This window comes from Notolabrus celidotus, chromosome 15 (assembly GCF_009762535.1).
Source record: "Notolabrus celidotus isolate fNotCel1 chromosome 15, fNotCel1.pri, whole genome shotgun sequence".
In the NCBI taxonomy this organism is placed as follows: Eukaryota; Metazoa; Chordata; class Actinopteri; order Labriformes; family Labridae; genus Notolabrus; species Notolabrus celidotus.
In genome coordinates, this window is record NC_048286.1 from 25,670,270 (window position 1) to 25,684,369 (window position 14,100).

At 38.4% G+C, this 14,100-nt stretch overlaps 1 protein-coding gene across 1 annotated transcript; it reads left to right on the top strand.

The window, feature by feature from the left end:
* The first annotated feature begins 621 nt into the window (after positions 1–621).
* c15h7orf26 (chromosome 15 C7orf26 homolog) lies at positions 622–4,402 on the top strand. The gene is given in 8 exon segments (XM_034703926.1): positions 622–649; positions 652–815; positions 1,765–1,986; positions 2,187–2,352; positions 2,501–2,778; positions 2,878–3,115; positions 3,721–3,760; positions 3,908–4,402. Coding segments are annotated over 8 exon segments (1,407 nt in total). The 3' UTR covers positions 4,179–4,402.
* The last annotated feature ends 9,698 nt before the right edge of the window (positions 4,403–14,100 follow it).

Consider the following 14,100-nt stretch of genomic DNA (forward strand, 5'->3'; position numbering starts at 1 on the left):
GGTGTATAGCGAAGTAGAATCGAGTCTTTCAGCTAACCTTGCTAACGCTAACTGTAGCAGGATGGAGACGACCGACTGTCTGAGGAGCTGATAACACTTCAGAAGTGTTAAAGCTGTGATCCCTAAACTTTAAACGCTCATGTGTACAAATGTAACGTTTAAACTAGATCTTCTATCACTAGATATTCTATATCTAGCAGTTTCACAGTTGGTACATAGACATTACACAGGCAGGGGACCGTTGCATTGTTTTGTCACATATTTATATATTCTAATGTTTTCGCTTGTCTCCATTCAAGTATATTTGGGCATTTATAAAGTATTAGTGAGGCTGTAACTGCATTATTCCCTTGCTGCATAAACTGAATGTTCAAATTCACGGTAAATGAATCATTTATAACTTTTGTTAATCTTTCCTGAATCCGTTTTTTGAAATGAAATGTTGACTTTCAACTACAATTTATCATAACTGTGAAGATCTTAAAACATTTAGCAAATTCTGATGAGCCTATGCTGTCACTTAAGCTCTTATCAGACCAGGTAAGGCACTTAAGATTGCGTCATATGTGAATGTTTCTATTAACATATATTTGTGCTTATGTGTGTCATTATTAGGTGGTAATGGGTGACATCCGTCAGTCGTTGCTGCCCCGGATGTGCTGAGTGCAGCCAAGGAGCTGCTGTATCACCTGGACATCTACATCTGTAACCTGGTGCAGTCAGGAAGGCAGCCCCCTCAGGTTGATTCCAAAACCGTTGAGCTGGTTGAGGAGTTCATCCTGCATGCACCTAAAGACAGAAACAGCCCAACTAGGGTAAGACTTGACCCTGGGTTAACACTGAAACGCTGTATACTAGAGATGCACCGAAATAAAAATTCTTGGCCGAAACCGAAAACCGAAAATGAGGAAACCAAAGCTGAAAACCGAAACATTGAAATAAATGATCATGCCAATTATTAGAAGGGAGACTGGGGACAGTTGTAACATTTCACTCCTTGGATTTGAGATTAAGCCATGCATTTTCTGTTTGTGTTGCACAGGCCTTTTCTAGGCCATTTATTAGCAGACACTTTAAGATAGTTTGTACAGCAGTTTGAGCACACTAGGTTAAAAAAGCTCAAAGTTATAGACAGAAATGTCAAAAATATTACAACTGTCCCCGGTCTCCCCTACCATTGCATTTATGGCTATGACTGTGTGCTAACCTCACTAAAATCAAGGATCTCAGTGAACATATCAGACAACGAGGGTGCATGCCCCTCATCTTGTTCAAAGAGACGACTCTTTTTTTTCTGCGCTCTGTTCTCCTTCCTGCGCTGTGCGCTTCTCCGTATCCAAGCAGGTTCTCCACATCCACAGCCTGGATAATTTCTCTTGCACGCTGCTTTATTCGCACATCCAAGTAATGATGTTTATAACGCGGATCAAGTACAGTCGCGATGAAGTGCAGAGGATCCGAATAGATCTCAGTGAACCGGTGCTGACAGACTTTAAGAGTGTACTCTTCAATGTTTTCATTGGATGCAGACATGTTGGCCCTTATACAGACAAGGGCGTACTGGCCGCAGGTTTTGCTTGCGTCATCACAACACTCTGTTTCGGCCGTGTTGTTTCAGTGATACAAGTCTTGCGGAAAAAAAACAAAAATGCACTTTTGGGCCATTTTCAGCCGACATTTTCCAGTGGCCGAATTTTTGATGCATCCCTACTGTATACAAATGCACAAATGTGGAGAGCTATTAAATTGTCTGTATTCTTTCAGAGGATGAGCGCTCTACAGGAGCTCCAGCTGTTGGAGATCATGTGCAGCTGTTTCCAGGAACAGAGCCGTGATGCTGTCCGTCAGTTGATGTTCTCCGCCCTCTTCAGTCTCCAAGGCAACCAGGCAGATGAAAGTCGCATGGCGTTGTTAGGCAAACTGGTCTCCATGGCCATTGCTGTGGGCAGGGTGCCTATCTTGGAATGTGCTGCTACCTGGTTACAGGTGAGGGTTCTTAGACTTAGACAAACTTAAATGTGCTTCAAATGTCTGTGTTTTTATGATTTATTCAACTTGAGTCCAACACCTGACTTTTTACGTGATTTGTATCATCTGTTTAGTCTGGCTCTTCATTTGTGGTAACATGTTTTTGTGTTCTCTGAATGTTCTTTAAATGTGACTCGAATTATGCTTGTGTTTTGTAGCGAACACACAGAGTGTACTGTGTGCGTCTGGCGCAGGTGCTAGTAGATGATTATTGCAGTATGGTGCCAGGCTCAGTACCCACTCTGCAAAACATCCACAGTGCCAGTCCACGCTTCTGCTGCCAGTTCATTACAGCTGTCACCACTCTCTATGATCTCAACACAGGTACTTTAAAAAAAACACAAAATTTAAAAGTTATTTTAAAACTAGAGTCAGGAGTTTGACCTCTGTAGAAAAAAATAATTTGAGCAAAGGAGGGTTTCATGTGTTCCTGAATTTGTTGAATCATTGTACTGTCTGTTTGTGTTTTCAGAGGAGCTCACTCCTCCTTTAGAACTCCTCCAGATGATTGTATCGTGGATCCATGATGACCCTCGCCTCGTCCTAATCACCTTTCTAAACACGCCCCTTTCTGGCAACCAGCCAATCAGCTCATTGGATGTCACACCATTAGGTGGGTTAGTACGCTGGTGCGTTAAAGCACCACTTGCCTACAGGAAGGAAAAAAAGCAGGCATTAACTAACGGCACCACTGAGAGTGAGCCGGAGGTGGGGCCTCTTTTCTCTGGTCTCCATCTGAGTGTCCTACAGGTGAGTGAAAGTACATTTTTCTATTTATTTATAAGGAGAATATGTAAATCCTTCAGATAGACAATAATCAAGTTGTTGTTCCTCTTCTGCCACATTTAGGTCTTCATGCTTTTGCCTAACATACTGAATGAGAAGGGGCTATTTGGCCGTCTGGGACTGCTTCAGGTGGAGTCCCTGGCTGCTCTGACCTCTGACCTGTCCCGGCTGTTGGACCAGGCTGACAAACACACACACACCTCGCCTGCAGATTCACACACACTGTCCCAGCTGACCCTGGACCGGCTGGCACAAGCTCTGCAGGTGGCAATGGCAAATGGAGCCCTGCTTTGTTCCAGAGGTAAGATTGTGGAAAGAGGGAGATAGATACCATACAAGTATAGATCTTCTAAATACACTTCATAAGAAACAGGAGAAAGAAAGCTCCTCAGTTAAGCCTCTACGAGACTCTTTTTGTAGATAGTTCTTCAGAGTAGTCATTGACTGATATGTAGATTTGTTAGAGCTTGTGAGTGGTATCTGTCCTGGTTGAAAGATAGAAGACAACACAACAGGGCAACATGGGCGTATCTATCACTATCAGTACTGAATGAGTACTTTAGCCAAATGTCTATCACTGCTTCTCATCCAGCTGTTTTCAGTCTAACCGTTTGCCCCATATACAGAGGCTATAGTCCTCGTCTCAGAGGTCGCAGGTTCAACTCCCAACCTCAACCTTTTGCTGCATGTCCTCCCCTGCTCTCTACTCCCCACATTTCCTGTCTCTCTTCAGCTGTCCTATAAATTAAAGCTGAAAATGCCCAAAAAGTCTAACTAATAAAAAAAAAGTGTTGGATCAGTATCGGTAATGGTCTCCACCATTCATATAACTCAGCGTTAGCTTTGATTACACGCTGTGGTGATGTTTGGATACTTATTTCATGCTACTTTGTCTCCCCTCTACAGAGGACCTACGGGCAATTTGTTCTCGACTCCCACACAACAAGTAAGAACTGTTAACTCTCATTTTCACTGATTGCACTGGTTATTTTGTTTTAGCTAGAGAGTTATAAATTCAGTTTCGTTCATCCTAACATTTCTTCTTCTTCTCTTCTCTCTCGTCTTTCTCTCCTCTGTGTATTCATATCTCCAGTTTGCTCCAGTTGGTGTTGTCCGGTCCCGTCATGTACTACAACAACATCCACACTCCTCCTCTGGCCTTCAGTCCGCATGCTGCTCACTCCCCCATTGCCTCACATCCTACACACTCACCACACCCTGCACACCCCCCGCACCCCACACACCCAACACACCCCCCACACCCTGCACACACACCTCTAGCCCCCCATCCCTCCTCTCATGCCCAGTACCCTGCTCAGCCGTTCATGACAGGGATGCCGTTCCCCTTCAGACCCAGCCACTAAAACTGTGTCCTACATGTCTGCAGATGTGGAGCTGTGTGTGTGTGTATGTATGTTTGTGTGCCTGCAATTATGTGTGAATGTTAGTTGTTGTTTGAGTTACTGTTTGTGTGTGTGTGTGTGTGTGTGTGTGTGTGTGATGTATTAAAATGTTAATAAGCAGATTTGCTGTTGCTAAAAGTCTGTGAGGCTAACATGTCAGTTCAATAAATATTTTTTTACCCTGACTCCTGATGTTGTTCCTTAAACTAATCACTAGTGGTCACTGTTGTTCTACTTCCAACTGCTCATGCATTACTTGACTCTTACATTTCAGACAGGTATGAGTTTTATGACCTTATTCGAACATTTACAAGATTACATTGAAACGGAACTTAGACAAAGGCTTAATTGTGATTCTTGTAAACATTATGTGCTGTTCTCTATATGTAGGTGATCATTAGGGCTGTTACTCTGTATAATTATTTTTCTGAAAACAGTATGCATCTTCAATTTGTGCTTTTGATTTAATAACATTCACACTGTTCATATTTTATGCCTTCACCTTTGACCTGGAACATCCTGTGCATACAAATCCATTACAAATTTGACCCAAAGCAGCCTCAATGTATAACAATCTGTAACACTTATACAAAAGTGTAAGATTTGATAATGATATCATGGGTCACTGTGGAAAAAGTAATCACATTTTAGGCTAAAACAAATCCTTTTTTTATACTACTCCCAACACAATCTGTCAGTAATAGAGATGTATTTTAAAAATAAATGTATGTTCATGCAGGCATAAGACCATCATGCATCCTGCTCATGTAGTGCACAAATATCACCTCTGTCCCAAACCATCAGGGGTTATTACCCAACCAAAAATGTCAGTCTCTTGGAGCCAAGCCCCGTGTGCATGCACTTGGCCCTGCTGTCCGTCAGATATCATATCATCTCCCTGCAGCTCCCCTTAAAACACGTTCAGCCCTCCCCAGGACCCCTGCTGGCCTCGTGCTGGATGGGAATTGCATCATCCATTGTTGTCTCTACACATGTTAAGTTCAACCCTCAAATACAGTGAAAAACCATTTAAAACAAGCATTACTGAAGATTCAGTGATGTCCCAATTAACACACATGATGTGTTTCTTTATCTAACTTCCTCTTGGGTACTGTCACACACGCTCTGCAACATGCTAGGAAGGAAATAAACACACTGAAATGTCTTTGTGTGCTTCTGAATAGTGTAACCATAATAATCAGACTCTACTTCCTTATCTATTTTTACTGGACATGTCACACAATGGTGCAGCTGGGATTTAACACATGACACATGCATGACAGCAGCCATATGTCCCCGCCTTTTGAAATCCAGCTGTACCTCACATTGTCTCCCACAGTACTCAGGTTGATGGTGATGATAGACAGCTGTAGAATGGAATCTGTTGTAAGATGATAGTAATGTGCTGACATACTCTATATTGTAGTGTCTGTGGTCTTCCCCCTGCAGGGCTCATGGGTGGGGCAGTGATAAGGATATGTTTCTGGGAAAGATAGTTCTTAGAAGGGGGAGCATTGCTGTTAGGCTGGCAGGAGGCAGCAATAGATAATATTTGAGTGAAAAGGCGGGATGAAAAAACGTTTATATATATAGTGAGTGAGATGAGGTCCTGAATTCAGGAGCAGTTTGTTGCACTGAGTCTCAAACAGGCTTCTGGGATCAATATGCTGGAGCCACTTTTTGCATGTGTATTTTGAAAAGAAGCTTTAATTACTTCGTACTTATTCTTCCCTCTATTTAAGCCTAGATAAAATATTGAGTGTCTCATTTTGTAATTATGTCATACATAAAGTTGATCTATAGGGATTTTTCTTTGTTGTCCATACTCAAAACAATACAAAGGTGTGAAAAAAATTGGGAGCAATACTCTAAACCCAAGATATCTGAAAACTTTATAGACTTAACATCCCTTTCATCGTGTAGACAAACCTTATTTAAGCCTAGATAAAATATTGAGTGTCTCATTTTGTAATTATGTCATACATAAAGTTGATCTATAGGGATTTTTCTTTGTTGTCCATACTCAAAACAATACAAAGGTGTGAAAAAAATTGGGAGCAATACTCTAAACCCAAGATATCTGAAAACTTTATAGACTTAACATCCCTTTCATCGTGTAGACAAACCTTAAATGGCCTAATTTTTCCATTTTAACTGCCTAGTTAACCCCAACCAAATTTTCCCTGAGTTATGATTTTATTCAACACCAAGCATGATGGTTTGATGCCATGGTACTCTGGTTTTGCCTCTGCACAGTTATTTTTTACTGCTGATTTTTTTGTAGCTGCCTACTGAAACCTGTTTGTGTTGGATCACTTCCCTCCCCACAGGTGCCCTTTGGTTGTGTGGGAATGTCTGTTACTGCAGCTGCAGAATCATGCTTTCCTTGAAGTGAACCTCCGAAGTCCAAATATAATATTTGAGTCTACAAGAAGTCATTTTTTTTAGGCTTACCATAGACCAGACAAGAGAAATTTAAACTTTCAACAGAGTCAAACCAAGTTAAGTTAAAAATCTGCTCTGCTTAGGGATTTATTAGAGGGGTGGCTATGAAGGGCTCAAGCTTTAGTACAGAAACAGAAAAGAGAAGTGATTTTCACAAACCACTTCCCCTCTGCATAGTGATTTGGGGTAACCACCATGCAGGTGTTCAGGGTTTAATCTGCCCCCACGAAACAGCTTCAAATGTAATTTCAGAATGAACAGTACCTGGTAATTTTCATGGACACATTTCTTTTTTTAAATGACAAAACAACATTCTTCGTTTGGGGCACGGAGGGAAGACATCACACTCTTCAACCTGTTTCTTGGGAGTCATTTTTATCAACAGTGCCCTGTGATTGAATGTGTACAGCATAAGGTATCATTAACTAACTTGTTAAATCAGATTTGACAACACAGGATTTAATCCAGAACAGATTATAAACCGAGCTGTAGAATGACGTGAGACGGCTCTCATTGGCTTTATTCGGAGCAAGAATCAACATCGCTGAGTTTACATCCTGAAAGAGTGATATTGTATTTGACTTTTTGTTGAAAACAAGCAGATTTGGTTGTATTGGACACAATACAGTGTTTTAATAGGATTTAGCTGCCTTATGGGAAAGTGAGGAGATTTCTTTCTCATACAATCATGAGCTCCACCAGGAGAACTATTAGCTACAGTACAGTCATAGCATAACAGCTATACTAATATAAAAATGACCTAAAGCACATCATTACATCTGACAAACTGTTTGACCTCCTTTAGCCTTTTGGTTTAAGTGCTTTTGAGATTTAGTGCCAGAACAATATATTTATTATGTGATTAATTATTGAAGGTTATCATATGTTAACATGCTGAAAGTGACAACATGCTAACAGGTTAGAGGGCTAGCAGGGTTAATGTCCTGCCATTCATCCAGTATTATATACCATGTTCAGTTCCTTAGTTTAGTATGCAAGTAATGTAATTAACATTTATTATTTAGCATTACAGCTGAGACAGGCTAACTGAAGGGTTAACTTGTTTTAAAGCATGATAAAAAGTTTATACAGCCACTTAGTCAATGCACTTAAATACATTGTGGAACAACTCAAATGTCATATGAATGACTGGGTGAGCATGAAGCCGGGATATTCTACGAAGTGTATCCTCTGGAAATTTTAGTACACCCCAAAAAATGTGTGCTCAGGGATAATATATATTGAGCTGGTGTCTATGCAAAATAGAATCCCGACAAGGAGAGACAAGAGGTGGCATAACCACCCACTCACTATACATGGATGAATCACATTAAACTTCACATTTTGCTTTATGATAGAGTCAAAAAGGGTTGGGTTTTTCTCACGTCACAGTTTGTGGTTGCTTCATGTCGGTTCGCTTTAATTTGGATGACGTCCCCCTTCATGTGATGTAACATGTCACACATATCAAATCAGAGGATCTCAAAGGTCTCAATCTATCCTTGAATACCTGAGGCAAATTTCACTGTATCCAAATATAAAACTAATTTACACTGTAGTAGGTCCAAAGGTATAATTCAATTCTATCAACAGTTCTCCTTTTACTGTTTGTAGGGTATAAAACTTCTGTTGACTCTGTCATCATGGTGTTAGTTTCATGACATACATTACCTCAGAAGCTCTACAGCTGGGGCGGAAGTCAGGAACTCACCTCAGTATTCTTGTAGATGTTAAAGGTTAAAATGTGTTAAAATCTGTTATCTAACGTGTCATGCAACAGGATATGATAATGGAAACATACTTAAAATCTAATGCACCTGGCGTTCAGCCAAATTCTGATACTGATAAGCATACTTTGTTAGTTTACATTAAAAATCCCTTACTTTTCTACTCAATGATACCAATGAACAAAAGAGGATATTGACACAGATAAGAGGGGAGCAGGATGTTGCATAAGGTGTTTCTTAATTGTTTCAGCAAAGTGGTTTGTTTTTGTAACCTCTGTGTTTGCAGTGTCTCTGAGAAAATTTTAAAAGACTCTGACTACTTTTCTTTTCCAATGAAATTCAAGAGCCCTCTTCCATTGTTATTATTATTTTTAAGAAAAAAATTCCTATACTGTTTTTGCACAGTTGGACTATTATCAGAGTAAGGTAGGCGGCTGCTACAGATAGCTGTGAGTTAACAATTGAACAACAACAAAAGCTAAGGCAGTATTACCTGTTGCTTAATAACAGCCAAGACCTTAACAGAGTGCCGGGTAATGATTTCACAGAAAAAGGAGACAATTGAACCTGCCAACAGCCTCTACAGTGTGCTTGCATTCTTGGCCTGTAACGAACTGTTACTACAACAACCACTTTCTGTAAATAATGTGGTTGAACTTTCCAAACTCTAAATCCTGGACAGTGAGACCATTCTTTGTAAGAGGACAGAAATAATTCCCATCATGTCTTCTGTATTGTCCTGCAGGAGATATACAGCAGCTTTAAAGGGCGACTGTAGGAATAAAGTTCTTTTTGGCATCTTCTTCATGTCACTTAAAATTTCAAGACGCTGACCTAAATGTGGGAAAATGACTCTGTGGGAAAATTATTAAAACATGAGCTCAGACCACCCAATGACTGCCATGCACTAAATATCAGTTAGCAGCTTTGCTGTAGGCATAAACATGTTATTAGTGAGGACACCCAAAAGAGCAATTACAGGGACTCATACAAAACATGACTAAGGCTGTTTTGGTCCAAAAATCAATAATTAAAGGCAATGGTAAATACAGGATTGTGAAACACACTATCAAAAAAATAAATAAAAAGCTACATGGTTACGTAGATTTACAAATCATTTACCAGCACTGGCGACTGATTTGCCATACCCACCACAAATGTCCAATCACAGGGCTGTTGATGTGTCAACTGTGTCTGTATGAATCTGACATGGGGCAACATCATAAGAGCATTATGAAAAAACAATTAAAATTTTTTTTTTTTAGGAAGGGGTAATTAAAGGTTAAAAAATGCAATTAAAAATCTACATAATTTTTACGTCAAAAATGTACAAGTGCTGGCTTCAGAGGTCTGAGGGTTTCTGAACATTGCACTTAAGGCTCCAGTCCTATGATACTGTTCTGTATGGGAGAGAAGGAATTAAAAATACTCCCAGACATTTGGAAAAAAAACGACCAAGAGTCTGACTTAGTCAGCGGACTGAAGACCAAACTAAACAGGCCTGCACTCCTTTTCCTTTCCAAGAGCTGATGTTTTCACAGCTGCAGCATAAAAAGCAACACTTAGTGAACTGTGGGCTCTGACATGTTAACAGTACAGACTGGTATGATTGGTTTGTTCTCATTTCAAGGTGAGCGGCAGAAGGAAGTCGCCGGTTTGTCTGCAACCCACTAAGGGTTATTTAAGGTTAACCATGACTGATGAACTATGAGCTTCTTCCTCAATGAAATATGTGGTTTGTTTGTAACATGTTTAAGAGAAGCTTAAAATTCTGTGATATCTGTGATTAGAAATTATTTTAAAAATGAGGAGAAGTTTTACTCTTTAATTTTCTCAACATATCTCTTATCACATATGGGCCAAGCTGCAACATTTACAGTATGTATAGAGAAAGATTAAAAACTAAAGTGAAGCATTAAGTACCATAATGTGGATATATTTGTGTTAACAACAAAAACTTAAAACTTGTATTGAAGTGCAATATAACAGAGAATGAGTCTAGCTTTTTTCCCTTTACCTGCAATGACATGACTTCATCTTTAAGTTTTTCATCTTATTCAGAGCTGTAGAGTTTGATTGAAGATTTGGTGCTATCTTCCAATTACATAGTAATCCAACAACTGTTTATTTCACCATTAACACTTGTTCACAATTTCTTCAGAATACCCCTTCTTATGGATACTACTGTGTCAGTTGCACTCAATAGTCAGCAGCTTTTGGCGAATCAACCGATGTTTCTGTCTGAGAGCTGATTTCTTTTCATGCCAATGCATGGGACAGAGAATCATAAGCTCACCCTATAAGTTATATGTTAAGTACATTTCATAAATGCCTCACATCACATTAGTGATAGCTTTCAGAGTCAAGTTAGACTTTTAAATGTCACAATTTCATTTAGCAGATGCTTTATTCCAAAGCAAGCTACATCATTTTAGAGTAACAACACAATTCAGGATCTAGACAGGAGGGAATAATATAAGTGAGTGCAACAAACTGCTACCAGTCCAATCAGACTCAGGTGCTGTCATGCAGTGCTAGAGGCAATGCACAAGGTGTATAAAAGCTCATTAATTTTACAGTTCCCTTTTTGCCGATGCTTTTTTCTAAAGCTACATACGTATATCTGAGAGTTATCAAATTTCTATATAGGACATATTATAGTGCCAAAAGCAGCTGAAAGACTGATTGCACAAAGGTGCTAATGGGATTTATAAAAGCAGGGTTTTTTTCTAATTTTTTCATCATCATTAACAACGTCAACAAAGTCATCAATAGCATCATGAATACCCTAATCAACATCATTCTCTGTATTGTCATCATAAGTATCATTTTCATCAACATCAAGAGCATCAGAATCCATCAGCATAAAACTTTCAATACATGTGTAATATTGTGAGATGTTTTGACATTAATGAATGTTTATATCAAACTAAATGTGACTTTGGATATGATGAGATTTTAGATAAAAATATTGGATAGTTTGTAGTTTAGTATGTGCATATAGTCTATATCAATCATACGTTAAGTTGTTGTTCGATTTGGATAATAATTGTTTTATTTCCTCTGACTTGATGGAATTAAACGAAGCATGATTGTGCACATCCATGGTCTATATTGCTCTGATAAACTATTTGTTCGAGAAACAGACAGAAAGAACCTTAAAAGGATTTCTAAAAATGGCTTCCATTTTTTCATAGTTTGTCATGTTGTGCAAGTTTCTGCAGTTTAACTCATGGAAATGAATCGCTGCACCAAAAAGAGAAACACACATGAATAGACCTTTGTTCTCTGTCAAATGTGAAGCTGTGATGAGCTCTATGTTGTGTTAATAAACACAGGGAATATGTAAAACACTGCTATAACCTTCAAAGGATAGGTGACAAATATTGCTTTGTGTGTTGTGGATTTTATGCTGTGCTAAGCAATGTTATGTAGAAATGTATGTCACCTTGTTAATTCAGAAAATGACATTTTAAGGGAGCTCACTCAGCCCACATTAAGTGACACATGGTATTTTTTCTTGTTTCTGGAAACAGCGGAACAAATTTATTTTTATGTTTTAATCATGATGAACATGTAAACTGTAGGTATTGCTGACCCTGTATTGTATCTTCTATTTATTTCTATGTTTTATACCTTTTTATGATGCTATCAATCAATCAATCAATCAATCAATCAATCAATCAGACTTTATTTATAAAGCGCTTTTCATAAAATGACATTGTAACACAAAGTGCTGTACATAACTTAAAAATAGAATAAATTAAGAAAAAGATCCCACTCCAGCCCCAACCCCAAACCCACCCCATAATCCTTAGGTTAAGAACACAATATGCAACAATAGTAATAAAAACAATAAAAATGAAATAAATAAATAGAATAAAAAAGAAGTTGCTGAACGAACTGAGGAAACACTCTCATGATGTCTTAATGAGGAAACACTGGAGGTAAAATAAGATGTTAAAACTCAAAACAGGAAAATAAAATCACCTAAGTAAAATACATTTCTAAGATAATAAAAGACTAAAATATTAAACCATTAAAAGAACTTAAGATGCTAGACTTAAAATAAATAAGTACATAAATAAATAAAGTAGAACAAAAGTGACTAAATTGGAAATAGATAATAAATAAATAAATAAATGAATAGAACTATTAAGAATAAAAATAAAACTCAGTTAAAAGCAAGACTAAAAAGGTAGGTCTTGACTAGTGGTGGGCGTACCCATTCTGTGGTATCGATATATATCGATACTCACACACTACTCATTTGATGATCGATTACTCTAAAAAAATATCGATACTAATTAATAAATGCGGAATAAAGCGCATGTGTCACTTCTGATTCTTATGGGGTAACTAACTCCAAAGTTTTGTATCTGCACCCCCGACAAAATCTACTGCACAGAGGACTCTGTACAATAAGGTTGGCTGGCCCTCTCTCCATGAAAGACGCATTATCCATTGGAATCTTTTTACAGTTGTGCTCAGAAGTTTACATACCCTGGCAGAATTTATGGTTTCTTGGGTAGTTTCTGTTGTCTTTATGATATAAAAAGAGTAAACAAAGTTGTTTAATAAAAATTTTGCTTCACCCATCCACTAACCATGAGTGAAAAAAAAGTTTTTCTCTTATCATTCATATTCTCTGAAAATTGGCCAAAAAAAATCACAAATTCTGCCAGGGTATGTAAACTTATGAGCACAACTGTATCTATAAAGCTGTCTTAAAAAAATTACCAACCTACCTTTCTGAACTTCTTCATTGTCCAGACCGTTTGTATCAGACTCGCACCTCAAACCAGTTACTTTTGCATGTTCCTCGAGTTCGGTCAGAACTGGGAAAAACTGCTTTTTGTTTCTCTGTTTCTGACTCCTGGAACAAGTTGCAGCAGCATCTTGAATTAAATGCACTTTTACCTTTTGGACTATTTAGAATCTTTAAGCTGCTGCGAGGAACTTTTGTTTTGTATCAATTCTGGTACCCCTTGTGGACAAAGTGATACCTCTTATCTCTTGTCCTAAACATGCAAAAGTAGTGTTTTCAACAAAAAACTCATCCTGTTGTTTTTTTACCAGTCAACTTTATCAGGCAATGTGATTAGTTTCCATGAAAACAGTAAAATAAAGGCTGTTTCTGAAGCAAGATGTCCATCATCTGGTCTGACACCTACCCCCTCAGTGCGGTTTCAGGCATTAAAAACGACAACAGAGAAGGTGTCAGTGTTGTTGCTGATGGTCTCGTTTGCTATTGAAGGTCATAAAGAGGCATCAGTATCATTTTCAGTCTGTTTCTCAGCCAGTTCAAAACTCCTCACAGGGCCTTTAATTTTTAACCTTTTAACCCTGCTCTGCAACTCTTTTAGCTAGGTTTACCTGTGTATATGTATTGTATCATTTTATCCACCAGCCCTTCCTATTCTAGTGCTTTTATAGTCAATCACCTAAAACTCCTTTTATTTTTTATTATTTTATTTGATCTTTTGATTGTTTTTATATCCAAATCAAAAAAATTATCCTATTTGATGACTTTTGATACTCTTGATGCATTGTTGTTTGTTTTTTAAATGTCACTGTAAATGACTCGAGAGATCATTGAGGGTTGCCCCTCAGTGATCTCTCGAGCATAAGTAAAGGTTGAAGGAGGAAGAAGACATTGCTATACAAATCGCCTACTTAGAACAGTCCAAGATCAACCTCGTGTAGCTCTC